This window comes from Artemia franciscana, chromosome 6, assembly GCF_032884065.1.
Source record: "Artemia franciscana chromosome 6, ASM3288406v1, whole genome shotgun sequence".
Taxonomy (NCBI): Eukaryota; Metazoa; Arthropoda; class Branchiopoda; order Anostraca; family Artemiidae; genus Artemia; species Artemia franciscana.
Window position 1 is genome coordinate 13,898,680 of NC_088868.1, and position 22,710 is coordinate 13,921,389.

Consider the following 22,710-nt stretch of genomic DNA (forward strand, 5'->3'; position numbering starts at 1 on the left):
TTGGTTTATTTGTACTAGCTTTATTGATATATGTTAGATAGACTGTGAAGCAATTATTTTTGTCTGTTTTAAGTTTCAACTTTGCTTTTTACTTCCTCAAAAACTTTACTTCCTTAATGGAAGCAAAGAGGAACATTAAACCTCAAAATGAGAAGAATTTATTATGTTTTTGAAAGAGACTGCCTCTTCCTGATCAACGTCTCTGCTTTATAGTCACAGAAACTTTAGAGGATGCTCATTAGACCAGAAATTGATAGTTCTTGTCCTTTTTTATAAGTTGAATATGATTGGAAACCAGCCAGTTGTGGTGGCGGGAATTATTGGAGAGAATGTTTCCCAGGGGGGGGGGGTGAATGTTGGCTCCCAAATGTTTATTGGTTCCTTGTGTATCTATTCAAAACCATCCAAAGGGTATGGGTACAACCAGGGAAACTGCCCCAGGCACCACAGCTGGGATGGGAGCTGCTGCCCACTTTGACTAAAATTTTAATTTTCATTCAAATTTGTTGTTTATATTTGAGTATGGAAGGAGGAGTTTTAATTCTCCAGGCATCACCAACCCTTTTAATAGCTTTGTATCTATTGATAAAATGCAATCATGGTTGCAGCTGTAGCTGCAACCTAGTAAAGAGCAAACCCCAGGCAATAACCATAACCAAAAGTATAAAAAATGCGCCTAGAAAAAAACTATCTAGGGAAAAAATTGTCATCTGACACCAAATCAAAAATGGTGACTGAGTTTGTCTTAAAAATAAAAGTTTGTTGCAAAAAGAAATTGATGGTGATTTAAAATAAAGCCAGAACCCTTTTGAAAAGGGCATCAGATCTAAATGAAAAGTGTTCCATTGAAACAAGCATGACTGAAACTTCTTACAGGGAAATTACAGTCTCCCACTATAAACAACAAGGAAGATTACTTTTTTTTATGGTTTGCACTGCTGTCTTTTTTTTGTTGGGCTAGGGTTGAGCAGAACATCATAGAGAGATGTGTAATAGCTCTTTTAAATGGAAACTCAATTTACTGGTGCCCTTTTTAAGTGACCTGAAAGATTGGAAGGCAACTAGCCCTCCCCCTCCCTAAAGGTCCCCTCTGCTCCAAAGTCATCCAATCAAAATTTTGAGATAGCCATTTTGTTCAACTTAGTTCAAAGGTCTAATATCTTTTGTTTTGGTGGTGATATTACCCTCCATATTACCTCAGGAAAGGGCTGCACACTGTATTGGTGTTGGATGTATCAACATCATGTGAATTGGTATGAGCGCATTGGTATTGCAGGTATCATAGACAGATTTTTAATAGCTTGTATAAAAGATATTGGTCATATGTATGGCCTTCCTATAAATTCCACCATTAGCAAGTTCTAAATGGCACTAAAACAGCACTTTTGGTGCCAAGTCTCAAGTGGAAAAGCTTGGACTATTTGGCTACCAAAACTTCTTAATGATGTTTGATGGCTGATTTGGAAGCTATTGCTCATATCTACATGATGTTTGTCAATTCTACCATATGTAAGTGTGATGAAAAAAACAACGCTTTTGATATCACTTCTTAAGTAGAAAAACTGTTTTTATGGCACTTGGTATTAACCAAGTGACATATAGCAATCACCAATTCTGTCGGTCTGTCTGTCTTTCAGTCCTGGTTTTGTTACTTTAGGCACTTCCAGGTAAGCTAGGACGATGAAATTTGGCAGGCGTATCAGGGACGGGACCAGCTTAAATTAGAAATAGTTGATTTCCCAATTTGACCATCTGGGGGGGGGAGTGGGGGGCCAGTTAATTCGGAAAAAATGGAAGTATTTTTAACTTATGTATGAATGGGTGATGGGATCTTAATGAAATTTGATGTTTGGAATGATATTGTGTCTCAGAGCTCTTATTTTAAATCTCGACCGGATCCGATGACATTGGGGAGAGTTGGAGGGGGGAACCTAAAATCTTGGAAAACATGTAGAGTGGAGGGATTGGGATGAAACTTGGTGGGAAAAATAAACACAAGTGCTAGATACATGATTGACATAAACGGAACGGATCCGCTCTCTTTGGGATAGTTGGGGGGGTATTTCTGAAAAATTAAAAAAAATGATTTATTTTTAAATTACAAACAGGTGATCGGATCTCAATGAAATTTGATATTTAGAAGGATATCGTGGCTCAGAGCTCATATTTTAAACCCGACCAGATCTGGTGACATTGGGGGGAGTTGGGAGGGGGAAACCTAAAACTTGAAAAACACTTAGAGTGGAGGGATTGGGATGAAACTTGGTGGAATAAATAATCACGAGTCCTAGATACATGATTGACATAACCGGAACAGATCCACTCTCTTTGGGGTAGTTGGGGGAGGGGTTAATTATGAAAATTAGAAAAAATGAGGTATTTTTAACTTACAAACGGGTTATCGGATCTCAATGAAATTCGATATTTAGAAGGATATCGTGTCTCAAAGCTCTTATTTTAAATCCTGACTGGATCTTGTGACGTTGGGGGAAGTTTGGGGTGGGGGAACCTAAAATCATGGAAAACGCTTAGATTGGAGGGATCGGGATGAGACTTGGTGGGAAAAATAAGCAGAACATACGTGATTTACATAATTGGAACGGACCCGATCTATTGGGGGGGGGGGGTTAATTCTGAAAAATAAGAAAAATGACGTATTTTTAACTTATGAAGGAGTGATTGGATCTTCATGAAACTTCATATTTAGAAGGACCTCGTAACTCAGATCTATTATTTTAAATCTCAACCAGATCAAGCGTAATTGGGGGGAGGCAGTTGGGGGGGGGGGACCGGAAATCTTAGAAAATACTTAAAGCGGTTAGATCAGGATGAAACTGGATGGGAAGAGTAAAAACCTGTCTAAGATATGTGACTGACATAACCAGACCGGATCTGCTCTCTTTGGTGAAATTGGAGGGGGGGGGGGTAATTTGGAAAATTGAGGTATTTTTAACTTACAAAAGGGTGACCAGATCTTAATGAAATTTGATCTTTAGGAGGATCTTGTGCTTTAAAGTTCTTATTTTAAATTCCGACCAGATCCTGTGACGTTAGGGGGAGTTGGAGAGGGAAACCGGAATTCTTGGAAAACGTGAAAATTGGGGTATTTTTATCTTACGAATAGATGATCGGATCTTAGTGAAATTTGATTTTTAGAAAGAATTCATATCTCAGAGCTCTTACTTCAAATCCCGGCCAGATCGTTTGACATTGGGGTGAGTTGGAGGGGGAAATCTTGAAAAAACACTTGGAGTGTAGGAATCGGGATGAAGCTTGGTGGATAGAATAAACAAATGTCCTTGATATGTGATTGACAGAATCGTACTGGATTCGCTCTCTTTGGGGTGAGGGGTTCAGTGATTTGGCGAGTTTGGTGCTTCTGGACGTGCTAGGACGATGAAAATTGATAGGCATGTCAGGGAGCTGCACAATTTGACTTGATAAAGTCGTTTTTCCATATTCAACCATCTGGGGGGCTAAAGGGAGGGGAAAAATTTGAAAAAATTAGGTATTTATAACTTACGAGTGGGTGATCGGATCTTAATGAATTTTGATATTTAGAAGGACATCGTGACTCAGAGCTCTTATTTTAAATCTTGACCGGCATTAAGCCTCTTATTTTCCTTTTTAAATCAATCTATTGATTCATAGAATTTTGTTAGAGCTCATACCATATGATCTCTTGGCTCTTAGCTCTTCTCGCCTCGTCACAAGTGCCATATGAGCTCTTAGCTCTTGTTCTATTTAAATATTATTTAAAACAATTCAGCCTGAAAATTCATTTCAAAGAGACTTCAATTTCTAATCTTTTTCCCGATCGCTCCAGAAATCCCCCTTCCGTGGAATTTTTTTCCTGGAAATCCAAACATACTGAAAATAGCCCTCAGAGAATTCCTCTAGAAAAATATCTACATGCAAAATTGAGTTGGCAAAGAGAAAGTAAGACAAATAAAAATAATTTTGTTTAGAAATTATGTCAAATCTCTCCACTGTAAAATTTACCCTTGAAAGCTAGCCCCCAGTAATTTATCTCCCCTTGGAAATCCACTCGAAGGACAAAATTCTCCCTCCCAAAAAGTTTGTGTTCTTTGGTATAACAGATACTGTACATAAACAATGGGCAAATTTCATAACTTGCAGGCCTCCGCAAGGGCTGTGGGGGGAGGGGGGGTCATCTTACCCCTAAAGACATAACTCAACTATGATGAAAAAAAAGACTATCTAAAAATTCATTGAAGACTTTGAGGAAAAAAGGGCATGGGAGAGGCCCATGTCCATTTTTTAACAAATAGCCCCCCTGGGGGTGTTAGTTGCTCCCAATATTTCAGGTCACTTAAAAAAGACATTAGAAGTTTAATTTCGGTTCAAGTGCACTCGCTAACGATCTTCTATGACCATTATTTTGATACAATCAACTCTGGAAAAAAAATAACAAAAGCACAACTGTTATCTTTATTTTAGCAAAAAATATAAAATTCTACATTTTGCTATATAGGAGCTTGAAACGTCTAGAGTAGGGTTCTCTGGTGTGCTAAATCTGGTAATACGATTTTCATTAAGATTCCTTGACTTTAAGGGGATGTTTACCCTCTTTTTCGAAATCATGCAAATTTTCTCAGGCTCTTAACTTTTGATGGGTTACAGTAAAAATTAATTTTTATGAATTATGATTAATAATACATTCTTGATAAATTTATAGCGTATATTTGGAATCAGCATAATAAGACAATTCTTTTGATGTGTCTATTGATAGCATTCTGTTTTTTAGAGTTTTGGTTACTATTGAGCTGAGTCGCTCCTTACTGACAGCACAAACTGTTTGATACATAATTAATTGTAACGGAGTGACGAGGGAAGGGGGGAGGTGGAGACTGAGGTATAATCCTCAGGACCCTAACCAGGATTTTTTTTTTGGGTGGGCTGTTTTTCCATGAGGGGGGATACAAAAATACGTTAAAAAACACATTAGAATGTGAAATTGATATTTGATCCCTCTTGATTTCTGGGAACATTTTATTCTACGCTGTTATTATAAAAGTACAGAGTAACAATGAACATTCCATATAGGAGGCCTTTTCTTCAACCTCATGGTTTTAGAAACTTTGTAGGGTGCTTTTTACATCAGAAATTAAGAGTTCTAGTCCTTTTTTGTAAGTTGAAAATGATTGGGGACCAACCATCCGTGGGAGGGGGGGGGGGGGTAAGCCTCGGCTTCCTGCCATTAGATCTTCTATTAGATCTATTAGTTCCCTATTAAGATTAGTATTTTTATATATATTTATAACCGTCAACAAAGGAGTCAAGTCAAGCAGTAATAAAACAACCCCATTAGGAATAGACTTCCATGTGTCAAATTCGACCTGCCTGTTTGATAAAGTTGGGATAGATAAAAGGTTTTGAAAAAATTGGACGTAGCCATGGAAAAAACCAAGGAGACACATGAGAGCTTCTTGTGTAGTAAAAAAGTCAATATCTTATTTAAAATGACGTATAAAAACTATTTAACTCCCCCCCCCCTGAGCATTATTGGCTGTATAAGCTGAAATCTGACCAAAAATAATGTTTGTGGTGTAAACAGAAGCCATTTTCGAAAACAAAACAAAACAACTGAAACTGAGGTTTTTGAAGAAATCAGATGACATAAATGAAATCCGGTTCGCACGTTTTATTTAGATAACTAAGCTGTTTCAAACTATATGTCATTCATATTTTCATTTGTTTCTACCATCTTAAAGTAGAGCTTTTTTAGAAAATATTGTACGTGTCACAGTTTATTTTTCTATTTAATTACCAATGGTATTTTAGCAAAAAATACTTTTTGCATATTTTTGGCCATGTTTAAGAAGTATAAACATGGAATTTCTCACTTAAAAAATACCAATTCCTGAGAAAGATATTGAACATTGTTTAAGATAGGAAAATAGCATTAGATCAAAATGGAGTAGATTCCTCTATCTAAAACTAGCTACATGATGTCCAATATTACATACTATTTGTTTCTTTAGCAATCCTTATTCAAAAGAAATGCATTTTAATCAAGATTTTTGATCTGAATACTATGGCTTTTACCCTGTATATTTAGTAACTGTGTTGAATAGATAATTCAATGGTACTACTTTTTTGTTGTGATATTACAGTGTTTCATTCAATAGAGATGATGCACAAGACTGTTACCATAATTTTAGATTTTGTTAATATTGTATTACTTTATCCATTGTAACACTACAATGTGGTAAATTTTATGTTAAAAGGGAGAAATCAGATTGCAAAAAGAAAACTATTATTTGATATCCCATTTAATAGTTTTCCCAAATACAAATTAAAGTCAATACAATTAAATCCTAGCTCTCCCCCTTCCCTAATGAGGCCAAATCTAGTCCTTGGCTATTTACAAAATTTCTCTGATTTTTTTGGTTGGATTAATTATTTGTGCTTATTTCTCATCAACAGTTGGTTGAGACTAAATGTTGAAAAGGAAATACTGCTTCTTCTTGTAAAAAACTCTGCTGATTGTTTAGGTATGCTTGGCGAATAAAAGTTCGTAAGGTAGGACGGACTCTCAAAGAGTCTTCCTATACCTCCCATGTTAAACATTTGTAGTTTGCCTGACGTTCCTGACTTAATGATCTCGGCGGTTTTTATTTAAACAGATAAAGAAAATCTGGTGAATATTTTGATGTAATCAAATCTTAAGCCGACATTTTTTTTTTTTTTTACAATTCCCAAATAATTATAAAAACTGTTTTGGGTTTGTATTCTAGATTGCTATACTTGACATTGTTCTTGTGGGGTATCAAAAAATAGAGCAGCAAAAAACATTCTAACATTCTAACGACTCGGATTGTTCTTGAGTTATTCAGTGAATTATTAGTTAGTTGTAACCACTGTTACCAGAAATTGTCAACAGAAGGTTGCCAAGAAGTATGGAGATACGGGGATTGTTTATATGAATCCAATTATGCTAGGTATAGGTAGTTGTCATGTGTAATTACTGTCTTATCTGAATACAAATTCAGATATACAAATACATAAGCAGCACTCAAGCTTTATAATTTATTTTATATACCCGTATAGATAAATAAAATAAAGTAAATTGGTCACTTTGCTGCAAGCAATTACTTGAATTTTATTTGTGTAAATAGGTCTGCATGAAGTAAAAACCCAAAAACATGTACTTTTTATTTGTAATATCCACAAGTTTTTACCACACCCTGGCAAATAATGATGAAAAGACCACAGGCACGCACGCAGGAGAGGGATTCAGCCCCCCAAACTTTGCAAAATACTTAATTTTCTCTGCGAAATGTTTAATTTTTCCGTGTTTTCCTGGTATTTCTTGCGTAAGAGTTGAACCCCCCCCCCCACCAAAAAAAAATCTTGAATAATAATTTCTCCCATTTTCTTCTCGAATAATAGTTCTTTTGCAAATAAATCCTCCTATTTACTTGCCAAATCACGAAGAAAAACAATGCAATAATCGTAATTTTGAGTGAGAAACCCCCTGAGTTCAACCTTCTCATATTTGTTTAGTGGAAGCAGCGAAGAAAACTGATAACTTTGTCTTTGACTGATTTGCCGCATCTGAAAAAGAATTGACTAAGGAGTAATAAAATATCTGGACTTTGGCTGGGCCTTAAGCCGAACTGGCCAGATATGAGAAAAAACAACAAAGAGAGTATAAAACTCCACAAAAAAAATCTCAAACGAGACTGCGGCCAGTAGAGAGTTTAAGAGATCCTACCTTCAGGGTTGATTCGACATACAAGACATTTCCTCTTCCTTCAGAGTCACAAGGTTTGAAACTATTGTAAACCGAGGGATCTAGATTAGTGCATCAATAATTTACACCAAAATGTTTTTTGGTGTAACTTCAGTAAAAGCAAACACACTCACTTCAGGTCTGGTTGACATTACAACCTCAATTTCATCTTTTTTTTGTGGTGATGCAAACTACATTACTGTCTAGAACTAATAGCCTATATTTATGCTCAGTATAGGCATTTTTAATACCACTTAGCTGTGACTGACAAGATTGGAAAGAAAAACCATTTGAAGATTTTCTGCTAAAAACACTTCATGGCACTGGCGAACAACTTATCATCATCTGCTGTAAACATAGTGCTTACATTTGACGTGTTTACACTATGATCTCTATAAATATTACTATTTATATGGTTTTTGAAAGCAGCAATTTTTTTCATTCATCTCCATTATCTGCAACCCAGGGGAGTCTGCAGGCTTTTAAAACATATTTTGGCTGCATGCACACATGAAGAAATAAATTATCTGTAAAAAGTATTGATTACTTTTTCTTCTTTTAGATAGTGTCGGTTTATCTTTAATCAAAATTTTGACTGTTGAAAAATCCTAGATGAGAATTGGAGACTGGACTGAACATATATCTAGCTCAGGGAAGAAATACTTTTATAATGCTAAAACAGAAGTATCTCAGTGGGAAAAACCAAGAGAATGGCTAGAATGGGAGAAGAAAGAGGTGGACAGGCAGGAAAGACAAAGGAATCATGACAAGAGTAAGGATAGAGATAGAGGTATGATTTCCCTCTTGTTTTCTCTTTACTGGATAAGTGTAGTTTCAATCATGTCTTGGCACATCTCTTGGTGGTCAGTGTGTTTTCTGTTTTATTAAGTTTAAAAGGTTTATGTCAAGAAACTTCTTTCTTGTTAATTAACATTTTAGTTTTATAATGCTAAAATAGAAGTATCTCAGTGGGAGAAACCAAGAAAATGGCTAGAATGGGAGAAGAAAGAGGTGGGCAAGCAGGAAAGACAAATGAATCATGACAAAAGCAAGGATAGAGATAGAGGTATGATATCCCTCCTGTTTTTTCTTTACGGGATAAGTTCAGGCTTGATCTTGTTTTGGCACATCTCTTAGTGGTCAATGTTTTATTCTGTTTTATTAAGCTTAAAAGGTTTAAGTCGAAATACTTCTGTCCTGTTAATTAACATTTTAGGGAAGTCATGACCAAACCCACATGCATCCATAGTTGGGGGACGATTCTTATGAAAACTGGAAATTTTTCGTCTTCCCAAGTTCTAAGTTCCATGTTTCCCTGATATCTTATCCCATGATACTTGAAGATTTTTTTTTCTATGATACTTCCTTTAGAGTGCCTGCTGTTTGTATGTAAGGGCATGTATCTCTGGAGGGCAATGTGACTTTCTGACAAGTCCACAGCTGTAACTTGCACTCAAAAGACAAGGTATTTTTGTTGTTGGATTCACAAATTTAAGATCTATCCATTTTCTGAGTCAGAGTTGTGATATTACATATTATTATTACTATTGGCAGACTCACAACACTTAGTCAAGGTTCACACCATAAAGACCTTCACGTCCAACCTGTGATAAAGAGACTAATATTTTAGTTGTCAGTATTACTGCCTAACTCTGTCCTCCAGCTTAGTGTTTAGTTTACACCACCAGCTGGTGTCTTATCTTGGCTAGACATTGTTCTATTACCTTAAATTTCAGCTTGGAGCAATCCAAGGATTTCTCCATGTAGAGCTCCAGAGTTGACGATTTAAGTCGAATTCCGGATTTTTTAGTGACTGGGTGCACTGTACTAATCCATAGCTTCCCAGTTGAGTTTACACTCTCTTGCGGACCACTCAGCATCCAGCCTTCGTTTAAAGTTGTCCACAGATTCAGCAGTATTAGTTTTTTCAGAGAGTTTGTTCCAAGTGTTGATGATTTTTGAAGAAAAGCATTGAGCGCGGACTCTGGATAGGGTAGGCTGCTCAACAAGTTTCAGCTGATGATCTCTAGTTCTTGAGTTAGGACTAACAGTGGGAAAAATAGGGCAGGGAGTGTTTTTGCCCTCATTAACTTATAGGTTAAAATCCCATCATCACTATTTCTCTTGTATACAAGAGTTGGTAGGTTCAGCTTTGCTAGTCTTGCTGGGTAGGAAGTTCCTTCATGCCAGATATCACTTTGGTGGTACGTCTCTGCACATCTCCAAATACTTTTATGTCTTTTTAAAAATAAGGGTAGTCTAGAGACATTCCAACTTCAAGCTCAGGACGCTCAAGTCCTTTATAAAGAAGACGGATGACTTTGGGGAATGAGTGGAAAAGTACGTTTAATCAGTCCCATGGTTGAATTAGAATCAGCAGCAGACTTCTTAGCATGAATGCTGATTTTTAATTCATTATCAATAGTGATTCCAAGATCCTGCTCAGTATTTACAGAGGAAAGTGGGTGACCTGAGAGACAATAAGATCGACAAGGGCTTATTTTTCTCAAGGTGAATGAAATGGCACTTGACAAGATTAAATTTAAAAAGCCTTTTCTCAGTTCATTGATCAAGCGGACCAAGATTATTTTGTAGAAGGTTATGATCTTCACAGGACAAGGCTGGTCCAATGAGCTTCAGGTCGTCAGCGTAGAGCGTTAGTTTACTGCTGATAGTGGAAGGAGCATCATTGATGAAGATATTAAAAAGTGTAGGACCCAAAACCCTACTCTGAGGAACTCTACTTAAAACATGCTTTGACGAAGGAAGAATGCAGCTGCCAGATTCATCAAATAACCGAACGCATACAGGTCGCACATAAAGAACATCAAGGATCCAGAGCAGGGACTTCTCTTCAAACTTGACAGCATGTAATTTGATTGCAAGTCGCTTTTGACAAAAACTTTGTCAAAAGCTATAGAAATTTCAAGAAGAATCATGTCAGTAGGCACCCCTGCATCAAGTAACTTAGCGATATGGTCATATGATTCAAGGAGATGATTCCTAATTGGGATTAGTGCAAACAGCATCTGCAATGCTCGTTTTTATGGTCAGGTAACCTAGGCTTTTTTCTCTTTTTTTTCCATGAATCTCTTTTTTATGCGCATTCCCCCTATAGTCAAGTCTAGTCTGCTGGACTATTGGTACTGTACCCATTGGGCGTGTTATATTGAAATAGGACATGTCTTTCCCCTTTTATTCTCTTTGTAAATGATCCTTCCTAAGTGCTGTCAACCATTATTTCCCCCTTGAGGTCAACCTGATCCTTCTTAAGTGGAGGCAACAATCATCCATCTAAAGTCAAGGATACTCACTCGCCAGTTATCTGCAACAAGTGACACTTGATTCTCAGAACAGTACCAGAAGAGGCTGTTTCATGTTACCCCAGATTGCTCTTCAAGGATTGGGCCATGTTTTGGCACTTCATATGTCAGTGGGATTGCCTCCCTCCAGGCGTGATTTTAGTAGACATTACTGATAGTTTTGGGGTCTCTGCAGTCTTACCTCCAAGGGTTTGTAGCTATTAGTTTGTCTTTTTACAAGCATCAACCTAGATGTATCACCGTTAAGTTTCACATTAGAGTTCTCACTTATGCCTTCCAGGGATAAAACGTCTGTGATTTCAACATCATTCATCGATTCACAATTTTTCATAAATTTTTCCTTCTAGACCTCCAATCTGTAGTTCCCAATCTGCAGCAGAGGGTCAACACAATATTTTCCAGGTGTCATTTTTGGGCAGAGCCTCACGCACGAAAATCTAGTCCCCACATCCTCTGCTTTGCCAGATAGTGCTTATTGATACCAAAAGAGATTGTGTAACAAATAAGAAAACAACCCCCTGTTTGGGTATAACTGTGTAGATACTACTATATGTAAATTATTTATAATTGTGGTATTCTGCAGTTTTTCTTAGAGAATCTTCTAAACTTGCTTTTCAATGATTAATTTCTAGCCAATCTTCATCATATTTTTCAGTTTGTCAAAAAATTGAAGAGGATTTGAAAATTTTATTTGCTTGTTAGATAAAGGCATCTCAGCTAACAAATGATATCAAAATTATCGTCTTACATAGAAGAAAAATGTCGGATTGCAGAAAACTATAATAGGAAACACCGTTAAAAAAGAACACATTCCTTAATGCTTCTTAATTGTTAGTACTTTTGTCATTTATAAGTGATACTCTTTTTTTTTCAAGGTACAAAGCAGGGGCGTAATTTTCTATTGGGCAGGGGGACAACTGCCCCTCTTACACCTCGGTTTAGTTTCCCCCCACCAGACCCGAGTTCGCCCCCCCTCCAGATAAATTTAGTTTCTTCAAAAATCTTGTCAGAACTAAGATAAGTCTGCATAATTTAAGCATCAACAGAGACGAACCAGTTTTTATGGCACTTGGTATTTACCAATTGACATATAGCGATCGCAGTTTCTGTTTGTCGGTCTGTCGGTCCCGGTTTTGCTAGTTCGGGCACTTCCAGATAAGCTAGGACGATGAAAGTTGGCAGCCGTATCAGGGACCAGATTAGATTAGAAATAGTCGCTTCCCCGATTCGACCATCTGGGGGGGGGGGGAGAGTGAGCGAACGAGATAGTTAAGAAGAATTTTTATTTGCCATTAAACAAATGATTGTTGTTGTTATATGTGTCTCAATGGTCTAGTGGTATGATCCTCACTCTGGGTGAGTGACTACCGGGTTCGAATCTTGGACGAATTCAATTTTACATGAATAAGATCTGAAACTAGATATGTGATCGATGTAGCGATCGCTGAAAGTTGGTAGGAGTATCAGGGACAAGACCAGATTAAATAAGAAATAGTCGCTTCCCCGATTCAACCATCTGGGGGGAGTAGTGGGACGGTTAATTCGGAAAATTAAATAAAAATGAGGTATTTTTAACTTTCGAACGGGTGATCGGATCTTAATGAAATTCGATATTTAGAAGGACCTCGTGTCTTAGAGCTCTTATTGGTCGGGATGTCAGGGACCTGCATAAGTTGACTTGATGACAGTTGTTTCCCCGATTTGACCATCTGGGGGGGACTGGAGGGAGGGAAAATCGTGAAAATTGATGCATGTTTGTCTTCGGAATGCGTGATTAGATCGTAATGAAACTTGATATATAGAAAGATCTCATGTCTCAAATGCTCAATTTTCAATTGGATGGGTGGAGGGGGGAAGCGGAAATCTTGGATAACGCTTAGAGTGGGGAGATGGGTATGAAACTTGATGGGAAGAGTAAGCCCAAGTTCTAGGTACGTGATTGACATAACCGGGCCAGATCCGATTTCTTTGGGGGAGTTGGGAGGAGGGGAGGTTTGCAGTGCTTTGGTGAGTTCAGTGCTTCTAGACGAGCAGCAAAGTCGATAACTCTAGTACCGAGTCTAAAGGTTTCGATTTCGTCACGAGTGCCATATGAGCTCTTGGCTCTTGTTTTTAGTATATATTTCACCTTTATATTACTATAAAGTACCTGTATAGTACTTTCATGGTACTAAATGGCTCATTTTTCAGTTTTTACTGTCATTTTCACTTGATTTGGGTTAATTGGCTCCAACTTTGCCCCCACCCCCAGGAATGTGACGGAATTACGTCACTGGTTCAAAGTAGATTAGGTCATCAATTTTTATGAGTGAGAGCCCCCCCCCCCCCCCCGAAAAGAAGAGATTAATAAGTGTCGCCTTGTAGTCTTTAACGGAAAATGTAGCCAAATAAAATGGATTTAGTGGCTATTGAAGTTGCTTTCTATGAAAACATTTTAATCTTTTCAATTAAGGAACAAATTGTCGAAAATGACAAATTCATGTGCATGTTCTGTTGGTCAGTTTTTTTTTTTTTTTTTTTTTTTTTTTTTTTTCTTTCTTTTTTTTTTTTTGCTAAGTTGACAAGGGTTTGTTTTATTTTTTATTTTTTTTTAGTTGACGAGTGTAGTCTATTTCCTATATTCGGTCAGTTAATTTCAAAAATCCTGTATTTATTAAGTGTTATTTGTTTTAACATATTTATCCTTTTCAAATATGTCTAATTATGTGTTCTTTTATTTCAGTTCAGACTGATAGACATTCCAATTATTCGGGAACACCTGGCTCCAAAAGTAATGGAATTAAAAGATCCTCTTCAGGTAAGTTTATTTTTTTATTTCATTTCACATATTGAGGGGGCAAGTAAAATTTGACAAGATATGGATTTACCACGGGATATTATGGGGTAGGAGGAATAGAGATCTGATCCTTAGAGGGGAGGGCGATTAATCCCCCTAGGAAGATCAGGTTTTTTGGAGGGAGGGGGTCCCCTCCCTCCAGATCGATCGCATTTTGAGCCACATTTTTTATTTTACTACGACGAGGTTTCTGGGAAAGGTCAGGAAGCCTCCCCCCCCGTGTGCAAGTGTTTATATTTGTGCATTATGAAATATGCAGAATCAGGGTCCCCTTATTTTTCAAGTAAAATTTTTTCTCGGATACTTGGTTTGTGTTGCTATGCCTGAATTAATTCGATTGAAAATAAAACTTGAGGTGAAATGGGTAGAAGCGAGCAAGTTTAAGAGAAGATCAATTCTAATATCAAAGAACCAACTACGTTAATTGCTGCAATACTGCGTGGCCTAAAGCGTTTAAAATTTTATGTGTGATTCGATCCTTAAATTTGTAGTAGGTTTTATTTACATTTCGAAATACGTTCCAATCTGTTCTGTATATAACTCCAAAAGAGTATCTGAAATTAAGAATTTGAAATACTCACAGGATTTAGCCTTCGATTTGTCAAGTCAAATATAATGTCACATGGTTTTGTATGTATGTATGTATTTATTTATAACCCATCATACAAAATAATGAAGTGATGGAGTACATTGAAAAAAAAAGGAAAAAAAGAAGAAAGAAACAGCATATCGTAATTACATTCTAAAATACAAACAAAAATAATTCCACGTCAAAAACAACATTTTGCCATTCATGGCCGGTTTGCTTATTGCACATGTGTACATTCAGCTCAGCTAACTTAGCACACGGGTCAGACAAGCTATATTTTTTCATCAAATAGGAGTTGTGGGTCATTGGAGGAACTCGCAACAGAAACTTAGCAAATTTGAAGAAAACACGTTTCATCCTAAGTTGGTCAGATTCACTAAATATAGGGTAAGACGGTACTAAATACAGAATATGTGGCAGGACGACACTATTGTAAATTCTCGCAAGATGGGCTCTATTCAAATCAAACTGAGAACTAACAATTGTACCATATGCACGACGGATTTTTGTTTCCATACTTTCTAGCATCAATAGCCTAGTTTTCTTCAGATTTTTTCCAATAGGAGGGCCAAGATATTTCAACTTAACACAAGGCTTTGCTTCTGTACCATTCAGATCTATAAATATATTATCTGATCTAGTCGTATCTATTTCAAGGATATGTTTCTACCTATCTATCATACTTAGTTACTATTATTAGCAGCTATGTGACGAAAAGTCCTACATTCTTTGTCAAATTTTGTATAATTTGTCAAATTTTGTTAATAAAGACTGTCATTCTTCAGGCTTTCTAATCTGATACTATTTTATTTCTTTTTTATGGATAATTGATTTACATAACACGGTGCTACTTTTTTTTACCATGGATTTTTTTTTTCTTATAGTTATTATCATCAGAGTCGGGTTTCATTTAGGACCAATAATTTTTGGGGTAGGGGTCAGAGAGATGACTGTAAGCTCATTCAGAGTCGATCCAGCTGTAGAGAAGTGCCTGGAGAAATCTTGAGAAAGTGAACTGGAGCTATGAAACAGAGATCAGCACCGTCGGTTTCGGCTGTAGTCTCAACTTTTTTTATGGCACTTGGTATTAACCAAGTGACATATAGCAGTCGCCAATTCTGTCGGTCTGTCGGTCTGTCTGTCGGTCTGTCGGTCCCGGTTTTGCTACTTTAGGCACTTCCAGGTAAGCTAGGACGATGAAATTTGGCAAGCGTATCAGGGACCGGACCAGATTAAATTAGAAATAGTCGTTTTCCCGATTTGACCATCTGGGGGGGAGTGGGGGCCCGGTTAATTCGCAAAAAATAGAAAAAATGAAGTATTTTTAACTTATCAGCGGGTATTTGGATCTTAATGAAATTTGATGTTTGGAATGATATTGTGTCTTAGAGCTCTTATTTTTAATCCTGACCGGATCTGATGACATTGGGGGGAGTTGGAGGGGGAAAACCTAAAGTCCCGGTTTTGCTACTTTAGGCACTTCCAGGTAAGCTAGGACGATGAAATTTGGCAAACGTATCAGGGACCGGACCAGATTAAATTAGAAATAGTCGTTTTCCCGATTTGACCATCTGGGGGGGGGGAGAAGGGGCCGGTTAATTCGGAAAAATAGAAAAAATGAAGTATTTTTAACTTATGAGCGGGTGATTGGATCTTAATGAAATTTGATGTTTGGAATGATATTGTGTCTCAGAGCTCTTATTTTAAATCCCGACTGGGTCTGATGACATTGGGGGGAGTTGGAGGGGGGAAACCTAAAATCTTGGAAAACACTTAGAGTAGAGGGATCGGGATGAAACTTGATGGGAAAAATAAGCGCAAGTCCCAGATACATGATTGACATAATCGGAACTTATTTGCTCTCTTTGGGGTAGTTGGGAGGGGGGGAGTAAGTCTTAAAAATTAGAAAAATGAGGTATTTTCAACTTACGAACGGGTGATCGGATCTCAATGAAATTTGATGTTTAGAAGGATATCGTGTCTTAGAGCTCTTATTTTAAATCCCGACCGGATCTGGTGATGGGGGCGGGGAGTTGGGAGGGGGAAACCTAAAACTTGGAAAACACTTAGAGTGGAGGGATCGGGATGAAACATGGTGGGAAAAATAAACACAAGTCCTAGATAGATGATTGACATAAACGGAACGGATCCGCTCTCTTTTGGGTAGTTGGGGGGGGGGGTTAATTCTGAAAAATTAGAAAAAATGAGGTATTTTTAACTTACGAATGGGTGATTGGATCTCCATGAAATTTGATTTTTAGAAGGATATCGTGGCTCAAAGCTCTTATTTTAAATCCTGACCGGATCTGGTGACATTGGGGGAAGTTTGGGGTGGGGAGACCTAAAATGATGGGAAACCCTTAGATTGGAAGGATTGGGATGAAACTTGGTTGGAAAAATAAGCAAAAGTCTTGCATACGTAATTTACATAATTGGAACGGATCCGCTCAATTGCGGGGGGGGGGGGGGGGGTAATTCTGAAAAATAAGAAAAATAACGTATTTTTAACTTACGAAGGAGTGATCGGATCTTCATGAAACTTCATATTTAGAAGGACCTCGTAACTCTGATATCTTATTTTAAATCTCAACCGGATCAAACGTAATTGGGGGGGGGGGCAGTTGGGGGGACCGGAAATCTTAGAAAATACTTAAAGCGGTGAGATCAGGATGAAACTGGATGGGAAGAATAGAAACCTGTCTAAGATACGTGACTGACATAACTGGACCGGATCTGCTCTCTTTGGTGGAATTGGGAGGGGGGAGGTAATTTTGAAAATTGAGGTATTTGTAACTTACGAAAGGGTGACCAGATCTTAATGAAATTTGATATTTAGAAGGATCTTGTGCTATAAAGTTTAACTTTAGGTTCTGACCTTCTCACAAGTGCCAAATGAACTCTTGGCTCTTGGCTCTTCCGACCTCGTCCAAATGAGCTCTTGGCTCTTCCGACCTCGTACCATATGAGCTCTCGGCTCTTCCGACCTCGTCACAAGTGCCATATGAGCTCTTAGCTCTTGTTTTTAGTACCCATTCAATATGGTTCAACTAATGATTTAATAAAAGCCTATTGTGTTTAATTTCTATTTGATGGTTGTAAATGTCATTATAATTTTTTGTTAATTTTAATCCTGTTATTAAAGCCTACATCAACTGAAAATAAATAAAAAAGATCATCATCGCCGGTTTGGATTATCAAATCTAGTCCAGTCATTTTTTTTTTTTTTTTTTTTTTTTTTTTTTTTTTTTTTTTTTTTTTTTTTTTTTTTTTTTTTTTTTAGTATCAATGTAATATGGCTCAGTTAAAGGTTTAATAAAAGACCATCGTGTGCTAATTTCAATTTAATGGTTGTAAACATTTTTTTTTTTTTATTGAAGCCTAAATCAACTGAAGATAAAAAAAGGGGGTTATTAATTTATGTTTTATTAGCAAGCAAAAAAGTTAAATTGTCACTGAAAACCTGGATTTTTGCAAAAGCCCAGACGAATTGGAATCCTGATTTTGATTGAAGCTTGCAGGAATTTAAATTAATGAAATTTGTAGCATGGATCATCGTTTTTTTTTTTTTTTTTTTTTTTTTTTTTTTTTTTTTTTTTTTTTTTTTTTTTTTTTTTTTTTTTTTTTTTTTTTTTTTTTTGTCACGGCATTTGTTCAAAGCTCTACAAATACCTCGTGAATGTTCGACAAAGAAAATAAGGGTTAAACATCTTGGTGAAACGGTATGGGGGAGACGAGTAGACACTCAAGTTCGTCATTGAAATTAAAACAAACGACATTATCTAGAATTCGTCAGCAAAAATCATAAAGCTAATTATAGTCACATCAGCGAAAATACCCCACATTTGCTTCGCTTAAGTTTTTCTTTTTCAACATTTTCTCTACATTTTGCCGCCCTAAGCGAATGGTTGGAACACTGGACTTGTAATCATATGTCCTTCGGGGGAAGTGTTCAAGCCCTGATGTCACTGATTTCTAGGTTTGGGGTGGGGGTCAACGATTTGACTCTGCAAGCTCAGCCAGAGCCAACCCAGCTCCAAACGGGTACCTGGAGAAATCTCTGGGGCAAATACGAGAAGGGCCGGATGATATGCCCCTATGTACGCTAAGCACATCCAAGCGAGCGCAGAGAATCAGGAGATCGGTACCTGCGCTACGTGGATCGTTGGTCTGCACGCAAAAAAGTTCAAAATATACATTGAGTCGAAACTGAAAGAAATATTTCTACCCGAAGAACGAAGATATTTTTGGACTTAGCCTAGTTCTAACTGTGATATTAAACAAATAAAAAAATTAAACAAGAACGGGTCTATTGCCATATGGGAAAAAACCAGAATAATTACACGAACGTTTTGTCTTTACCAAACAAGGTTTCTTCAACGTGGAGAAGAAAGAGTTTAAAACGAAACTTCATAAAAAAGGAGAAAAATTTAAAGTTAAAGAAGAATATGAAGAAATCTATCAAACTAAGTATATACAATGACTTATTGGTGAGATTGTTTTCCTTTTATTCTTCTTTGCTTGCAGATTTTTTTTTAATTTTTCATTTAGTTTTGTTTGTAAATCTTTCTTCTGGAAGCTGTAAGTGCCTTTTTCGATATTGCTTTTTATTTTTTTTATTTCGTATTTCATATGTCTCCGACGTTGGTCATCTGGGGACATTTCCATTCCAGCAAAACGAAATAAGATATTCGTACTTAGCAAAAATTTTGTTTAATTATTCTCATTTTTCTTCCTACTGGCCGAGAACAGTTCTTGTTTCCAAAATTTTCTTCTTTATTTTGTTATGTTAGACCAGTTTGGCCTTAGATCTTTTATTATATCTTATATAGTATGCAAGTGATTATAATATATATCATGTAAAGGATTATTATGAATTATATATAATATAATAAAAATGAACAAATGAATCTATCTGTACTCGGCAAATTTCAAGTTGTATCCAAATATACTAAGACTTTTTAATTGAAATCGAAATTTTAATAGTTAAGATTAATTATGCTTTGAATTTTCCCTTTTCTGCTTGGCAACACTGCACTATCAATTTTCGGTAAGAGTTATCAGTGCTAATGAGACCCATTGACAAAGATTTCTTTCTTATCAGTTTCTTTTGCTCTTTGATATTGACTGCAAATTAAAGGATTTTAGCTACTATTATTAATTGCTGCCGGGGTTTATTAAAAAGGCTAAGGTACAGGCTTTAATTGTGATTTCTGATGATAAGTATACTGTCATTAGACATCCTTTGTGGAGCAGCGTTGTCTCTGAATAATTCGGGTCTCTTTGCTGGGCTTACTACCCATGCAGCAAGCAACCATCTAAATGCGTAGGCTTGCAGTATACCATCGAGTAATTAAAGGCACTGTGAATCTTACTGTAAAAACGTAAGGATATTGAATATTTAGCGGCCCGAGTAGGTGACGTTTTGTCAATTTCGTTTTTTCTGACACTAGAGGTTTTTCACAACTATTCGTATTATCTTATAACTTAATATTCATTTTTAGCTGTTTCAAATATTACTAAAAATTCTTTAGAAAAGACGGACAAAATTGAATTCCCTGGCCTTCTATTAAAAAAAAAAAAGAATTTGTCCTGTATGCCTATTTGATAGCAATAGGTTATAGTTTAATAGCTAATTCAATCGCGTTGTTGAGAGTAGAGATAGAAAAATACTGCAAATAATTAGCAAATATCTGGAGATATCGTCAAAGCTGCTATCAAATTACTTGGAACATTTTGAACTGTACTACAGCACATTTTAGAAATCAAAGGATAAGAAATTGTTTTTTTTAACATCACTTCCCAAAGCTTCCATGTTGGATTTTTCCTCTATAAATACAGATAAAAAAAAATAATAATTAAAAAACATGGTTATTCTTGTAATTCCTTTTGTTTTGGATTGGATGCTTTATATAGACTAAGTAATTATTTTTCTTGAACTAGTTTCTTTTTTGTGTCTTCATACACTTCTGACTGTTAATAATTAAGAGGTTTCAATTTATATGTTGTTCTTTTTGTTTCAGACCATAGTACTGTTGAAATGGAAATGTCCCCAGGTGACAGTACACCAACATCAGAGACATCTGAAAAACGGCCGAGGCTGGAAATCCATGATAGTCTGGCGTCAAGTGGATTTCCCAAGTTGTCATCTCAGACGGCTGGGATCACTTTGGGGTCTCAAAGAATACCTTCTTACCCCCTTCAGGTTTATTTCCATCTAATTTCTCAACCTCAAATTTTTACTGTTCTTTTATATCAAGTTTCTTATATAATCTTCTTGAAGGCCATATTGATATATTTAAAAATTATAAGCATGGAAATGTTCCAAAACCATCTTCTTTTTTATTGTAGCAGAAATTCTGTTCTGGTCTTCACAAGACAAGGGGGGGGGGTCTCAGCCCCACTCATCTTAGTCTCGGCTTGTTTTGAGTTTGCTCGGTTATTTATTGCAAATTTGTTCGTTTTGGGTTTCATTTATTTATTGATGGTTATTTTTGTTAGTTCTACATTTGGAAAATTATTTGACTTTATGTATGCTCATGTTTGGTTTAATGTAGCTGTTTGCTTTTCTTTGAAAAACTTATTTCGTGGATTTTGTTGAAAGTTTTTGACACAGTCTTTTTCGTTGGAAAAGAAAATGATTTTTTTAAACTTTTTGTTTTTCTTCTATAAGTTTGGCTTACTGTTTGTATGTTGGAAAACAATGTGAAATTTTTTTTAATAAAACGCGTCCTTTTGAAAATATGGACAAACATAATATTGTTTAATTAATTTTTACACATTTTGAAAGATAAAACTTAATACCGGTCCCAGGATATTGTATCTATCGTATTTTGACAACCTGGATGCACTTACGCTATATTTTGATTTAGCCGAACATCCCCCTTAACAGTCCTTGAAAGTTCCATAAGCCTTAGTAATATTAGTTCTAGTAGCAGTAGTAGCAGTAATATGCACATAGTGTTTTTTTTTGTATTAGCTCAACATATCCCTCAGCATGCTCTGAAAGTTTCAACCTAATACTCTTAGATGTTCTGTATAAACTGGTGGTACGACCATTTGTCAGCCTGAATACATATAGGGTGTTTCCATTCAATTTAATGTACCTCCCAACATTATCTCAAAATGTCTCCTCAATACACTTAGCCTTAATAGCGGTGTTAGTAGGTGTAGTAGAAGTAGTAGGGGTGCACATATGTGTTAGCTTTTGGTTAGTTCAAAGTCCCCCTTAACATGCACTGCAAATTTCAACTTAATGCTCTAAGCTGTTCCTGAGACAGGGCTGTTATGGCCCTTTAATAACCTACATCCGCATAGTTTGTTTCAATTTAGCTCACTATCCTCTCAACATTCCCTGAAATTTTGATTGTTATGCCCTTAGAATCAGTAGTACTAGAAGTAGTCGTCATAGTTTTTGTAATAGTATGCACATTTTAATTTTGTCTAGTTGAACATCCTCCTTAACATGTCCTAAAAGTTTTATTTTAATACCCTAGACTATTCCTGGGAGACTACTGATGTGGCCTTTTGATAAGCTGCTTGTACAGATGTTGTTTTTTTTTATTTAGTTAAAAATCCCATAAACATCCCCTGAAAGTTTTAACTTTCTACCCTTAGCTGCAGCATTAGTCATCATAGCAATAACAATAATGGAACAGAAGTTGCAGCAGTAGTAGTTGTAGGAGCATGAACATAGTGTTCCCAGAAATTTTACGGAATGAAATATCCTTATTCTCAGTAGAAGTAGTAGTCGTATCAGTTGTCATAGTAGCAACAGCAGTAAATAAGCCAGAAAATTTAAGCCAAATCACAATAAAATTAGCTAAGGTAAGCCGTCGTTTAAACTCAAAAATTTTTCCCGCCAATCATTATTAAAAATAAGCCAGTCTGGTGGAAGATAAGCCAATATGGCAACACTGAGAAGAGCTTCAATACTACAGTAGTTCACATTATAGTCAGTATTATTGGATCATAGTCTCGCTGCACGCGTGCGCGCACATTCCAACCTTTGTCATTCTTGACAAAGCAGTCAATCTTAAATTTTTCCTTTTTGACAACCTGTACACCCATAACACGTTTTTATTTAGTTTTGTAAAAACGCTGGGCAAATAATTTGTCTGGGATTTTGAAGCAACTACTGCCAATAAAATCAAATTCAATAATCTTGTTCTTTTTTCATGGAAACTTAACTACCAATGACCTCATA

The 22,710-nt window shown here is 36.4% G+C and overlaps 1 protein-coding gene across 2 annotated transcripts in view; it reads left to right on the forward strand.

Moving 5' to 3' along the window:
• Positions 1-22,710, forward strand: part of LOC136028082 (WW domain-containing adapter protein with coiled-coil-like) — a 47,478-nt gene that overhangs the window by 3,679 nt on the left and 21,089 nt on the right. For both annotated transcript variants that reach the window (XM_065705692.1, XM_065705693.1), the window contains exons 2-4: positions 8,322-8,549; positions 13,805-13,879; positions 20,528-20,709. In XM_065705692.1, the coding sequence (XP_065561764.1) occupies positions 8,372-8,549; positions 13,805-13,879; positions 20,528-20,709 (435 nt within the window). In that variant the 5' untranslated portion in view covers positions 8,322-8,371. The remainder of the gene's footprint in view (positions 1-8,321; positions 8,550-13,804; positions 13,880-20,527; positions 20,710-22,710) is intronic.